General features: G+C 42.6%; 1 protein-coding gene across 9 annotated transcripts in view; it reads right to left on the bottom strand.

Annotated features, from left to right (window-relative positions):
- TNK2 (tyrosine kinase non receptor 2) overlaps nt 1–13,819 on the bottom strand; it is a 228,482-nt gene that overhangs the window by 63,708 nt on the left and 150,955 nt on the right. For all 9 annotated transcript variants that reach the window (XM_044289991.1, XM_044289992.1, XM_044289993.1 and 6 more), the window contains 4 exons: nt 8,274–8,426; nt 5,727–6,004; nt 3,740–3,866; nt 956–1,102 (listed from right to left, as the gene is read on the bottom strand). In XM_044289991.1, the coding sequence (XP_044145926.1) occupies nt 956–1,102; nt 3,740–3,866; nt 5,727–6,004; nt 8,274–8,426 (705 nt within the window). The remainder of the gene's footprint in view (nt 1–955; nt 1,103–3,739; nt 3,867–5,726; nt 6,005–8,273; nt 8,427–13,819) is intronic.

Consider the following 13,819-nt stretch of genomic DNA (forward strand, 5'->3'; position numbering starts at 1 on the left):
GTCCATTTGCATTATTATTCCTGTGCATACAATTAATCCTGATTAAGCCTCAATGAGGGATCTGATGTATTGTGGGGGTCTCCATCATCACAACATTATCATTGTCTTTTTATGATTTTTGATACTTTATTGCCCTTTATATATCCCCTGATGAACCTGTAATATATCTGTTTTGCTTATTGGTATTGGTATTGTCATTTGCATTTTAGGGCTGGTAGGGGAACAATAGGCCTAGGTACGGGGACAGAGGGCACCCACCATTGGGGTGTTCCTCTGGGCTGAGTCTATACTAGGGACCATATAGGGACAGACTCCCCGACATCCTGTCCTTGTGTACTTCCCCTCGGCCCGCTTCTCGCATTTTTGTTATCTTTAGCAGTTCTTTCTCAGGTTATATAACAATAGCTCCTAACAGGAGCCTTTTTAGTCATTTATTATTAAAGGTTAAGTTTTAATTGGTACATGCTTTCTATGATTAATTGTTGGTTTGTGCATGATCTTGATTATACTATCTAACATTATGGTTCTAAGCTGTGGTAATATGGTATCTGATTTGGTGGCACCTTTAGAGGTACCTAATACTCTCTATTCTACTGTTATATATATATACTATACAGTTCTACTGTAACAGTAGGTCACGTTCGCTTCTTGCTGTAGATCTGGCACCTTATGTTTAGAGGGGATGTTCACAACTACATATTTATTGGTAGTCCTACCAAGGACCACAATTCTACACGGAAAGGCTTTTCATATTTCCATATTAAAGTGACTTTTAGCAGTATCAGACTGAAGAGCCCAGGGTCCAGCAGTATTTTATCCCTCCAAAAGCTACAATGTCCTTTAACATAGTTTTCCAAATTGGCAATGCCTGTTACTAAGTGAAGGAACGTGCAAATGAGAACAAACGGTCATGGTAAACTTAGCTGGAAAGCCTGCACATATGTTGTGGTCATACCTCTATCAGGAAGTCTCTCAGGGCTACAAAAGTAGGCCTGTCTTCAGGTTTGTGAGCCCAGCATTGCAGCATGACGTTATAAATGTCTTGTGGGCTGTCCTCTGGTCGTGCTAACCGCTCGCCCTCTTTATCAATCTTATGTAGGATCTACAAAGAAGAATTAGACATAACACAGTGCTGGGAGAAATCCCTTAGTAAGATATCAAGGAAAACGGTCTATAGGGACAACCTAAATGAGACTTACAGACCGATTCCACTCACTTGTGACATTAATATGACTGGTACAGTAAACATTTATAAGCCAAAGATATCTTAAAATCCTCAGAAAAAAAAATATATCTTTATAGGCTTCTTCCACATTATTGTTGATGGACAGTTATTCATAATCTTTCCTGCAGAGGGAGCTGCAGAATCAAATGAGCATAATGTGGTGTGTCTATAATAAATTTTAGACCTTCAAAAAAAAAGTGAGTAACTTTGAAAATCCTTAGATTTTATTGCATAAGTCTTATGTAGCAGTTATTTCAGTAAATATACATCTAACAAATCCGTCATTCTACATTCTATTCTGTCCTGCATGCTGCTTTTAAAGCCAAAACCAGTGGATTCAAGAATCAACAAGTAGTGTTTGTTCTTAATGCTTTTCCTACTTTAATAATCTACTCCTGATTTAGGCCTCAAACTGCAAAAACATATGAATAGACCCTCAGAGTATGGCCACATATTCAGATTTTCAAATGCAGTTTTTGAAGCCGTAATCAGGAGTGGATCATAAAAGAGAAAGTATCACAGACAAACGCTACTTCTGTTTTTAAATCCACTCCTGGATTTGGCATAAAAACCCTGAATGTGTGGCTGTACCCTCGGTGTGCTGCTACACAGCGCAGATGTCATTCAGTCCCGGTGCAGTTAGGGTGCTGCCACAGGTTGCAGTGTTGCTGCATTTTAGAAGTGGCAAAAATGCACCAAAAAGTGCAGTTCCATTATCTGTGTTTATGTTCCGTTTCTTCCAGCAAAAAAATAATAATAATAATCACTCAGCAAACTTGAATTACATTAAATACAAAATTTGGGTTACATTAACCCCTTAAGGACCACACGCTCATTAAGAAGGCCGCACATGCTCAGTTTGAACCTTTAACTGCCTCCTGAGCTCCAGCAGAAAAGACACTTCCCTTACACTGCAATCTTGAAGTAAATCTAGAAAAGCAATGAATGGGAAAATGTCTGGATCCATGTGAGGTACCGCATAGGCTCTGCTGTCAGTAATAGACGGGTCCCTGCTGCTGATAGAGTGGGTGTAGCTCCTGCGTCGACCAGATTACAGAGCCATTCATGTATGCCGCTGGTCCTTAAAGGGCTATTCCCATCTCAGACAATGGGGGCATATCGCTAGGATATGGCCCCATTATCTGATAGGTGTGAATCCCACCTCTGGGACCAGCACCTACACCGAGAACGGAGCGGGGAAGGGGGTGGCCGGAGGACCCCGGGTTTTCCAGGGTCCAGGCACCACCAAGCACTCTCATCGTAGTAGTGAATGGGAGCACACCACGCTTGCATGGCGGCCGCTCCCATAAATTTCTATGGGGCCAACAGAAATAGCCGGCTATCCTAGCGATATGCCCCCATTGTCTGAGATGAGAAAACCCTTTTAAGTCACTCTCAAGTCACATGTGCGGCAGGGGTCACTTATGGGTTGATATAATTCACGTTTGCTGTGTGGTTTAGGCTACTTTCACACTAGCGTTCGTCGGTCCGCTCGTGAGCTCCGTTTGAAGGAGCTCACGAGCGGAGCAGAACGCTTGCGTCCAGCCCTGATGCAGTCTGAATGGATGCGGATCCGCTCAGACTGCATCAGTCTGGCGGCGTTCAGCCTCCGCTCCGCTCGCCTCTGCACGGCCAGGCGGACAGCTGAACGCTGCTTGCAGCGTTCGGGTGTCCGCCTGGCCGTGCGGAGGCGTACGGATCCGTCAAGACTTACAATGTAAGTCAATGGGAACGGATCCGCTTGAAGATGACACCATATGGCTCAATCTTCAAGCGGATCCGTCCCCCATTGACTTTACATTGAAAGTCTGAACGGATCCGCTCAGGCTACTCTCGCACTTAGAAATTTTTCTAAGTTATTAATGCAGACGGATCCGTACTGAACGGAGCCTCCGTCTGCATTAATATGATCGGATCCGTTCAGAACGGATCCGATCAAGCGCAAGTGTGAAAGTAGCCTTACTTTGCTGGAAGAGAACGAAGCATATATGCAGGTATGTTGTCGCAAAATACACACACGTTTTATTGATGTGTGGAAGTCCAATCTGAGCCTGAGTGGGGCTGGGGGTGCGAACGGAGGCCGATAGGGTCTGATTGGGTGTCTGATGGAAGCTGATATGAGGCTGGGGGTCCAGTCTGAGGGTGAATGGGGCTAGGGGGTCCGATCTGAGGCTGACTGGGTCTGATCTGAGTCTGATTGAGGCTGTGGGGGTAGGATGTGAGGCTGATGGAGGCTGGGGGGTCTGATCTGAGGTTAATGAAGCTTGGAGGTCTATGAAAAAAATTTTTTTTCTTATATTCCTCCTCCAAATCCTATGTGCATCTTAAAGTCAAGTGTGTCTTATAATCTGAAAAATACAGTATAATTTAAAATGTAATAATTTAAAGTAGTAATTTAAATTACACTGGGAGTTCCTGCTTGACTGGGGGAATACTGCACTGTACACACGTCATTATGTGAGTACCGTACAGTAGATCCGCAGTCACACAGACTGTTAGTATATTCAGACTTACCTGACTGCCATTTAGGCCAATCCAAGGTTCCTGCCCATAAGTGAACATCTCCCATTGTGTCACCCCAAACATCCATGTGTCACTTGCATGGGAAAATGTACGGGTTTTTAGGCTCTCTGGAGCACACCTGGAAGAAAATGATTGAAATAAAGTGGCAGCAAACAAAAGAAGAAAATGGACAAAAGCATATAAATTGTTTTAAGCAACAGGCAATGCAAGTATGTAGATTTATAGAGGAGGGGCGCTGCAAACAAAAAGCACTATAGCCTAATCCACACAGCTAGGGCTCATGCACACGACAGTATTTAGCGTTTAGTATACTGGCCGTTTTTTTAGTTCAGTATCCGGCACATATACTGAACCATTCATTTCAATGGTTCAGCAAAAAATACTGAAGTGTCTCCGTGTCAGTATTTCCGTACCGTGAAAAGATAGAACATGTCCCATTCTTGTCCGCAAATCACGGTGCTTGGCTCCATTCAAGTCAATGGGTCCGCAAAAAAACGGAACACATAAGGAAATGCATACGTATGTCTTCCATATCCGTTCCGTTTTTGCTGAACCATCTATTGAAAATGTTATGCCCAGCCCAATTTTTTCTATGTAATTACTGTATACTGTACATGGCATACGGAAAAACAGAAAGGAAACGGAAACACAATGGAAACAAAAAACGGAACAACGGATCCGTAAAAAACATGACCGCAAAACACTGTAAAAGCCATACGGTCGTGTGCATGAGCCCTTAGTGATTTGCTCCGTGTTAGGTAAGTGATTTCAATCAGTGATTGTGAGCCAAAATGAGATGTGGGTGAAACAAACCGAACAGGTGCAAATCTTTCCATTATACTTTATCTCTGTGTAGACTCCTCTCTGTGTAGGGATGAGAGAATCGACTTCAGATGAAACATCAGAAGTCGATTCGCATAAGGGTACTTTCACTCTAGCGTTTTTCTTTTCCAGCACTGAGTTCTGTCCTAGGGGCTCTATACCGGAAAAGAACTGATCAGTTTTTTCGCCATGCATTCTGAATGGAGAGTAATCCGTTCAGGATGCATCAGGATGTCTTCAGTTCAGTCACTGTACGGTTTTTGGACGGAGAAAATACTGCAGCATGCTGCGGTATTTTTTCTGTCCAAAATTCCAGAACACTTGCCGGAATGCCAGATCCGGCATTATTTTACATTGAAATGCATTAATAGTGGATCCAGCCCTTAGTGTTCTGTAAAAACAGATCTGGTTTTGTGGTCTGCGCATGCGCAGACCTTTAAAAATGTGAAAAAGATAAATACCGGATCCGTTTTTCTGGATGACAACCGGAGAGACTGATCCAGTATTCAGTATTGCAATACATTTGTGAGACAGATCCGCTGCCCCCTTGACTTCTAGCCTGACTGGAAAATAGCACGGACGGAGGGTAAAAGATCGTTTTTCATATTTCTGCCTCAACTGAATGCAGTAAGAAAATCATCATTGGAAACTCACTGCCGGCTACTTGAAGGTACTGCTGGCGGTTTGGGATGGCTTTTGCCGCTAACAGGTTCCCTTTAAGTCAAAAAACTGTTTGCACAGGGGGATAGAAAATGATATACAATGCCCAATAATTGCATGCAAATTTTGGCTGGTGCTTTCCTGCATTTTTTGCACATGCAGGATTGAATGAAGACCTGTGTGGTATGTATAGTATTAACTCACATCTTACAGTTTTTTGAGTATATTTTATTTGTATAAAATTTGACTATGCATACTGTGCATGTTATTTAGTTCCAAATATGAATTCATGTAATTTATGCTTATAATCACTGCTGTGTAATAATTATGTTGTTTTCCATACATGGTATGCTGTGCTCTCTACCAAAATGCATATTTTGGTAACGTGGCAGTTTTTCGCCGTGTACAGTATATACTTTTAACATGCACATATCTAACAAGATATGTAAAACAAATACAATTATGACTGCTTAAATTGTTTTCTTAAAATACTCACCATGCAAAGGGTACTTTTCGATGCTCCTGCATGACATAGTGATCATCATTTTTGGGCAGCGCTCTCATAAGGCCAAAGTCTCCAATCTTAACCAAATCATTTGAAGAAAGCAAAATATTTCTGGCTGCAAGATCCCGGTGGATAAAACGCTTGGATTCGAGGTAGGCCATGCCATTAGCAATCTGTATAGCATAGTGACACAGCGTGGAGATAAGGAAGTGGCTCAGGTTCTTACGCAAACGGTCCAAAAGAGAGCCCAATGGGGCAAGCTCCGTAACCTGACAGTGAAACAGACATCAGAAGTTATAGAAGCTTTTACAGATGCAACATCAAAAATGCACAGCAAGAATAATGAATAGGCTTAGATATACTTAGCACATAATAAACCAGGACACAGATTATACGTTTATGTATGTTTTCTTTGCCATGCTCTGTTTTGCAGTTGTGTCCGCCCTGAAGAAGTAGCTTGAGGTCGTAGCGGCAGCTTTTGCTGATTTTACAGAGCTGACAAATATTGCCCACACCTTGCGAGATAACTTTCTCTGTATCAGCAGTGACAGACTCATTCTGGGGACCCATTACCACATTTTTTCGGTAGTACCTGCTGCCTAGACAGTGCCTGAGACTGTTCATTTCCTGGAGACCCTGTCAGTTTCCTGCTAATTGGCTCTTGCCTTGGACTAGGGCGAGAAACGTATACTCGCACAAGAGCCTGCAGTGACATCAAGAAGGTGCATATATAACAGTAAGCTGGGTAGTTAGTTATATAATCTGGCTGAGACGTTGTATGCTGCCTCTCTGTATCTAGTACAGTAAGTGCCCCTTGTTCAGGGGGTGGGGGACTAGGAGCCCACCCTGGCTCAGGACCCACCAGTGTGTATAAAGGAGACTGTCAATCATCCGGATGGGGGAAGGTAATCAAGACTCTCACTGTCTTCCCTAGGAGTCCTGTCAGGATTTACTCTGCTTTTTACTCAGCCTTTCTGCTCCAAATCGTAGAAACCTATATATCATAAAGTTCAGCTTGTCTCCTATCATCATCTCCTGTAAATCACAATGCTGATACTGTCAGTGTGTCCAATAAATAAGGTAGTGTGAAGATGAGCTATAAGTGACAGAACCAACACCCAAAAATATAACTTATATTATATTTTATCAATAAAATCTCTTGTCCCTGGTTTTGTGTTGGGTTCCTGGGCAGGGCAGGGAAATAGAGGGAAAAGAAACTGTCCATTAATATTGTCTCTGATATAATCAGGCCCTGCCTATGAACGGAATAGCCTCCCTGATAAGGGCGATCCCGTGTCTTGAACCTCCTAATATCCCTAAGAGGTCCCTGGCACAAGTAAAGCCACCACCAGAAGTGTCTGGCCATCAATAAGGTCTTTACTCAATGTATGTATGACAAAAGAGAGTTTGTCGGCATCCTTACCAGTCTGGCGTGACACCCAGGAATATACAGCTGCCATATCGAGTCATGGGCATGACACCAGTGACATACTCCTCACCTTGGCCGGCAAGTATCACGGTGCAGCGTGACTTTGTCACAATGCACCATGGTACATGAGGATGTTTAGTCATCTGAGGTGTGCTGTACTGTGCCATGTAACTGTTATACAAACGTGGTGGTCAACATCTAACCATTTGGTCTATATAATCAGATCGATTTGATTGTTTAAAACCTACTGAGTGGCAACCCTAGGAGCTATTACTGAGGGTCGATACCGGGACCATATATAAGGACCTATATTTATCAGAAAGGATTCCTTTTGATCTACTGGGATACTTAATGGGAGGTCCCCATGTCCGGCATACCATTGAGGACCCCTATTGGAATCTATCTGCCTAGACTATCTCATACTTCATTAACTGAGAAAGAGAATACTATTGCTACATTTTTATATTCCTGTGTAATATTTTGAGCTATATTACCAATTTATTTTTTATTTTATTTTTGATTCTGGTAAGATATCGTTTGATTTCTCCTCTGATGAACTATGGTACTACAGACCAATCGTCGGGACTTGTGGGACCATATGTCAATCACAGTGACATTTTATATCTAGAGACTTGAGGGACCTTAAGTGATCTTACATAGCAACATTTGGGACTTCATTTAATATCTAGTGACATCTCTGTGATCACAAACGGGTTTACTCTTGCCTGGTATATTATTATCTCCATTATTATAGTTTTCTAGTATCGTTCTTATATGTATCTTTTTTGTCATCTATACATTGAACCACGACCTTATTGATGGACACACACTTCTGGTGGTGACTTTACTTGTGCCAGAGACCTCTTAGGGAGGTTCCAGACATGGGATCGCCCTCATCCCTGCCCTGCCCCGGAATTCAACACAAAACTGGAGACAACTGAGATTTCATTGAGGATATATAATAAAAGTTACATTTTAAGGTGGTGATTCTGTGACTTATATCATCTCCTCCTGTCAGATACAAAAGCAGAAATCACCTGACAGGTTTGCTTCAACAATGCAATACATAATCATGACACAATGTAAATACATGTAAAGCACCACCATACCATTTTCATGGGATGTGTCAGGACCACTCCGTAAAGCCTGATGAGATTGACATGGTCGAGAGAATGCATGGCATTAACCTCTCTAATGAAGTCATCCAAGGCATCTGGTTGTGTAAGTACATCCGTCTTCAAGCACTTCACAGCGATATTGAGCTGAAAGAAAGTGTAATTTCCAGAACCATGTATCATAAATGACATACTATTAGGAGCATTCCCATATGGCATGGCCACCCGTTCAGGTTTCCAGATGCAATATTAAAAAAAAAAAGATGATAAGTCGTATCTGACCTTTAGGCCTCTTGCACACAAACTTTTATTTTTTTCCCGTCTATGTTCCAGTTTTTTTAGTTCCATATACGGACCGTATACGGAACCACTCATTTCAGTGGATCTGCAAAAAAAAAAACGGAAGGTACTCCATATGCCTTCCATTTCCGCATTTCCGTTTTTGCATTCCGTTCAAAGATAGAACATGTCCTATTATTGTCCACATAACGGACAAGGATAGTACTGTTCTGTCAGGGGCCAACTGTTCCGTTCCGCAAAAAACTGAATGCACGCGGACGTCATCCGTATTTTTTGCGGACCGCAAAATACTGAAAAAGCCACACGGTCATGTGCAATAGGCCTTATACTATCTTTTTAGGTTTACTCCTGATTTTGGCTTCCAAAGCTGCGCCAGGAAACCTGACCATGCAGTAATATCCTTAGGTTTCTTTGCACACAGTTTTTTAAAAAGTGTAGCAAACACCATGAATTTCAAGTGTTTTACATGGGTCTGGAGGAATTAAGTTTCTCTTTGTGAAGGCTGCCAAGTTGGCATAGGGAGTCTTATAAGCCAAGCAACGCTCCCAAATTGACGGTCACCACAACGAGACACATTTTCCCAGAGTTATAGTACATCATATGCCTTTTATCCACTAGCCTAACCAGTACCAGGGGCAAAAACCTGAAACTTCAGAAATTAATTTCTATTGTTAAAAATCTTTCACTGAACTCGGTTTCGGTTCCAAGTGATACCTTGGAACCGAACCGGAGTTCGGTAAAAGGTTTTTAACAGTAGAAATTCATTTCTGAAGTTAGACTTCGCGAAGTAATAACTTCGGCTCATAGGAGCCAATACATTCTAATACTATACAGAGTGCTCAATCCGTACAGTATTCTAACGAAGTTTTATGTGAATTGACTTCGGATGTTTAGGCAACGGCACCAGGTTAGACTAGGCGTATACTGTGGAAAAAATGTTTCCAATGCTGCATTTTTTTTATTTTGTGATGTTTGGACAAAATTCCACATCTTAGTTGAATGCCACAACAGAGTATTGCCATCACATTCTCTTATTTGTGTGTTGAGACTTACTACATGAAGCACATATGTGCCATTTTGTATGTGTTCCATTCTGTTCCTCCATGTCTGAGTATACTTAACCCTTTTGCTCCCAGCACCGTACATGTACAGCGCTAATAGAGTCTTTAAACATGGCACTTGCTTGCACGTGCAGTGGACAGCATAGCCAGCGGATCTCTGCTGTTTCAAACAGCAAAGCCTGCAACCAGCAATAATGCTGATCGCAGACACTTAAAGGGAACCTGTCACCTCCAACAAACATCCCAAGCCGGCAGCAGTACCTGAGGGCAGCCAGCAGCGTGTTTGTAACGATCCTTTTCTTCCTGCAGGCAGAGAAGCAGAAGCTGTAGAAACGATCTTTAATCCCCTGCCTGGCGAGCTTCTCCACACATGCTGGATGTCACGGGGGCAGCGGCCTCCTTGCTTCAAGTCACGGTAACCACGCCCCCTCCCTGCCCCTTCGCTGTGACTGACAGCGCTCATGTACGACAGTTCGGCTGCCTTTGCCGAACTGCTGGCTGTCAGTCACAGCGAAGGGGCAGGGAAGGGGGCGTGGTTACCGTGACTTGAAGCAAGGAGGCCGCTGCCCCCGTGACATCCAGCATGTGTGGAGAAGCGCGCCGGGCAGAGGATTAAAGAACGTTTCTACAGCTTCTGCTTCTCTGCCTGCAGGAAGAAAAGGATCGTTACAAACACGCTGCTGGCTGCTCTCAGGTACTGCTGCCGGCTTGGGATGTTTGTTGGAGGTGACAGGTTCCCTTTAAGTCTTTAGATGACGTGGACAAGCACGACCACAGCATCTAAATAGTGGAAAACCCAGAAGCGCGTGCTTCCGGGTTAAGACCAGCTTTCCTGTGCAGCGATCTGGGAAGCCGGTCATTAATTCTAATACGATGAATCTCTGAGACCCAACATATTTACAGCTGCAGTGCCTATGTTGGCCAGCAGGTGGTATGACGACATAGGATAACAGCAATTGGAGCCTATACTGTAGTTCTATGGAAATACCGCATAAGCCATAAAAAAACTAATTAGTCAATACTGTAGCCTCCTAGAGAAGCTAAAAAAAATGTATAATTTTTTTAAAAAAAAAAGGTTAAAATGTAAATTTTATATATATATATATATATATATATATATATAAGCAATAAAAAATATAAACATCATGGACATCGCCACATCCGAAAAAATACGTAATATTAAAATATAAAAATACCCCATACGGTGAATAGTGCAATAGAAAAAGATATCGTCAAAATGGTTGATCATTGCTTCTTTTACCCCAAAGAATATAATAAAATGTGATTAAAAAGTCACACACACTCCAAAATGGTATCAATCTACAGATTGTCCAACAAAAAATGAGCCCCTACACAGCTAAGTAGACATAACTATAAAAAGTTATGGGGGTCAGAATATGTAAAAAAAAAAAAAAGTTTACAAACTTTTTATTTTTCTTATTAAAACACAAAAAACATCTACACATATGTGGTATCGTTGTAATCATACTGACCCAGAGAATGAAGGGCACAAGTCAGCTTTTCTGCATACAGAACGCTGTAGGGGCAAAACCCATAAAACTGTGGTGGAATTGCGCTTTTTTCCAATTCCACCTCATTTGGATTTTTCTTCGCTTCCCACTACTGTTTCTGTTTTAAAGAAGACCTTTCATGGAAATTTTTTTGTTTAATTAAATAACATTCCTTGCGGGGTTACCTTCGCTGATGCTGCCATCCTGGTTGTTTTTTTACAAATACTCCTCGCATGCCCCACTGTGCCCCCTGCTGTTTTCGAGCCCAGTATGTTAATACTGAACATCGGTACAGGGAGGAGGAGACGCCAGGGTTTCTCAATGGGCGTCTCTTTCTCCCTGGCTGTGCCGCGATCCAATCACAGCAAGGTACAGCACAGCCAGGGAGAAGGTGAGCTGTCTTTTCTCCCTGGCTGTGACGTGCTCCGCTGTGATTGGACCATGACACAGCCAGGGAGAAGGAGACGCCCATTGAGAAACCCTGGTCTCTCCTCCTCCCTGTACCGATGCTCAGGATTAACATACTGAGCGCAAAAACTGCGGGGGGCACAGCGGGGCATGCGAGGGGTATTTTAAAAAAAACAACCAGAGTGTCAGCATCAGCGGAGGTAACCCTGCAAGGAACGGTATTTAGTTAAACTAGAAAATTCCCATGAAAGGTCCTCTTTTACACAGTCAATGTGGAGCGGGACTCCAGAGTTATGTAAACAGAAGACAGGGAGCATTACTTAAGAGTTATTTTTCTAATAGAAATGTACGATTTCAGTAATTAAAGTACAGTACAGACCAAAAGTTTGGACACACCTTCTCATTCAAAGAGTTTTCTTTATTTTCATGACTATGAAAATTATAGATTCACACTGAAGGCATCAAAACTATGAATTAACACGTGGAATTCTATACATAACAAAAAAGTGTGAAACAACTGAAAATATGTCATATTCTAGGTTCTTCAAAGTAGCCACCTTTTGCTTTGATTACTGCTTTGCACACTCTTGGCATTCTCTTGATGAGCTTCAAGAGGAAGTCACCTGAAATGGTTTTCACTTCACAGGTGTGCCCTGTCAGGTTAAATAACTGGGATTTCTTGCCTTAGAAATAGGGTTGGGACCATCAGTTGCGTTGTGGAGAAGTCAGGTGGATACACAGCTGATAGTCCTACTGAATAGACTGTTAGAATTTGTATTATGGCAAGATAGACTGTTAGAATTTGTATTATAGCAAGAAAAAAGCAGCTAAGTAAAGAGAAACTAGCGGCCATCATTACTTTAAGAAATGAAGGTCAGTCAGTCCGAAAAATTGGGAAAACTTTGAAAGTGTCCCCAAGTGCAGTCACAAAAACCATCAAGCGCTACAAAGAAACTGGCTCACATGCAGACCGCCCCAGGAAAGGAAGACCAAGAGTCACCTCTGCTGCGGAGGATAAGTTCATCCGAGTCACCAGCCTCAGAAATCGCAGGTTAACAGCAGCTCAAATTAGAGACCAGGTCAATGCCACACAGAGTTCTAACAGCAGACACATCTCTAGAACAACTGTTAAGAGGAGACTGTGTGAATCAGGCCTTCATGGTAGAATATCTGCTAGGAAACCACTGCTAAGGACAGGCAACAAGCAGAAGAGACTTGTTTGGGCTAAAGAACACAAGGAATGGACATTAGACCAGTGGAAATATGTGCTTTGGTCTGATGAGTCCAAATTTTTGATCTTTGGTTCCAACTACCGTGTCTTTGTGCGACGCAGAAAAGGTGAACGGATGGACTCTACATGCCTGGTTCCCACTGTGAAGCTTGGAGGAGGAGGTGTGATGGTGTGGGGGTGCTTTGCTGGTGACACTGTTGGGGATTTATTCAAAATTTAAGGCATACTGAACCAGCATGGCTACCACAGCATCTTGCAGCGGCATGCTATTCCATCCGGTTTGCGTTTAGTTGGACCATCATTTATTTTTCAGCAGGACAATGACCCCAAACACACCTCCAGGCTGTGTAAGGGCTAGTTGACCATGAAGGAGAGTGATGGGGTGCTACGCCAGATGACCTGGCCTCCACAGTCACCGGACCTGAACCCAATCGAGATGGTTTGGGGTGAGCGGGACCGCAGAGTGAAGGCAAAAGGGCCAGCAAGTGCTAAGCATCTCTGGGAACTCCTTCAAGACTGTTGGAAGACCATTTCAGGTGACTACCTCTTGAAACTCATCAAGAGAATGCCAAGAGTGTGCAAAGCAGTAATCAAAGCAAAAGGTGGCTACTTTGAAGAACCTAGAAGATGACATATTTTCAGTTGTTTCACACTTTTCTATTATGTATATAATTCCACATGTGTTACTTCATAGTTTTGATGCCTTCAGTGTGAATCTACAATTTTCATAGTCATGAAAATAAAGAAAACTCTTTGAAGGAGGTGTGTCCAAACTTTTGGTCTGTACTGTATATTACAAAAATCATCAGTATCACTGCCCCACGCATAAAAAACTAAGATTGACAGTTACACTTTAAAGTCTAAAATAGTGACATAAAGTTGGCGATACATTTCAGATAGCTGCCAGCTGAATGCTGTAGGGATCCCAACTTTAAACATGTAAGCTAGGCTCGCTGAGTGTTAGAGTGTTCTGAAAGGGGAGAGGCACGACTTTGGATTATTTACTGAGAACTCAAGGATTAGGTATGC

This window comes from Bufo gargarizans, chromosome 4, assembly GCF_014858855.1.
Source record: "Bufo gargarizans isolate SCDJY-AF-19 chromosome 4, ASM1485885v1, whole genome shotgun sequence".
Classification (NCBI taxonomy): domain Eukaryota; kingdom Metazoa; phylum Chordata; class Amphibia; order Anura; family Bufonidae; genus Bufo; species Bufo gargarizans.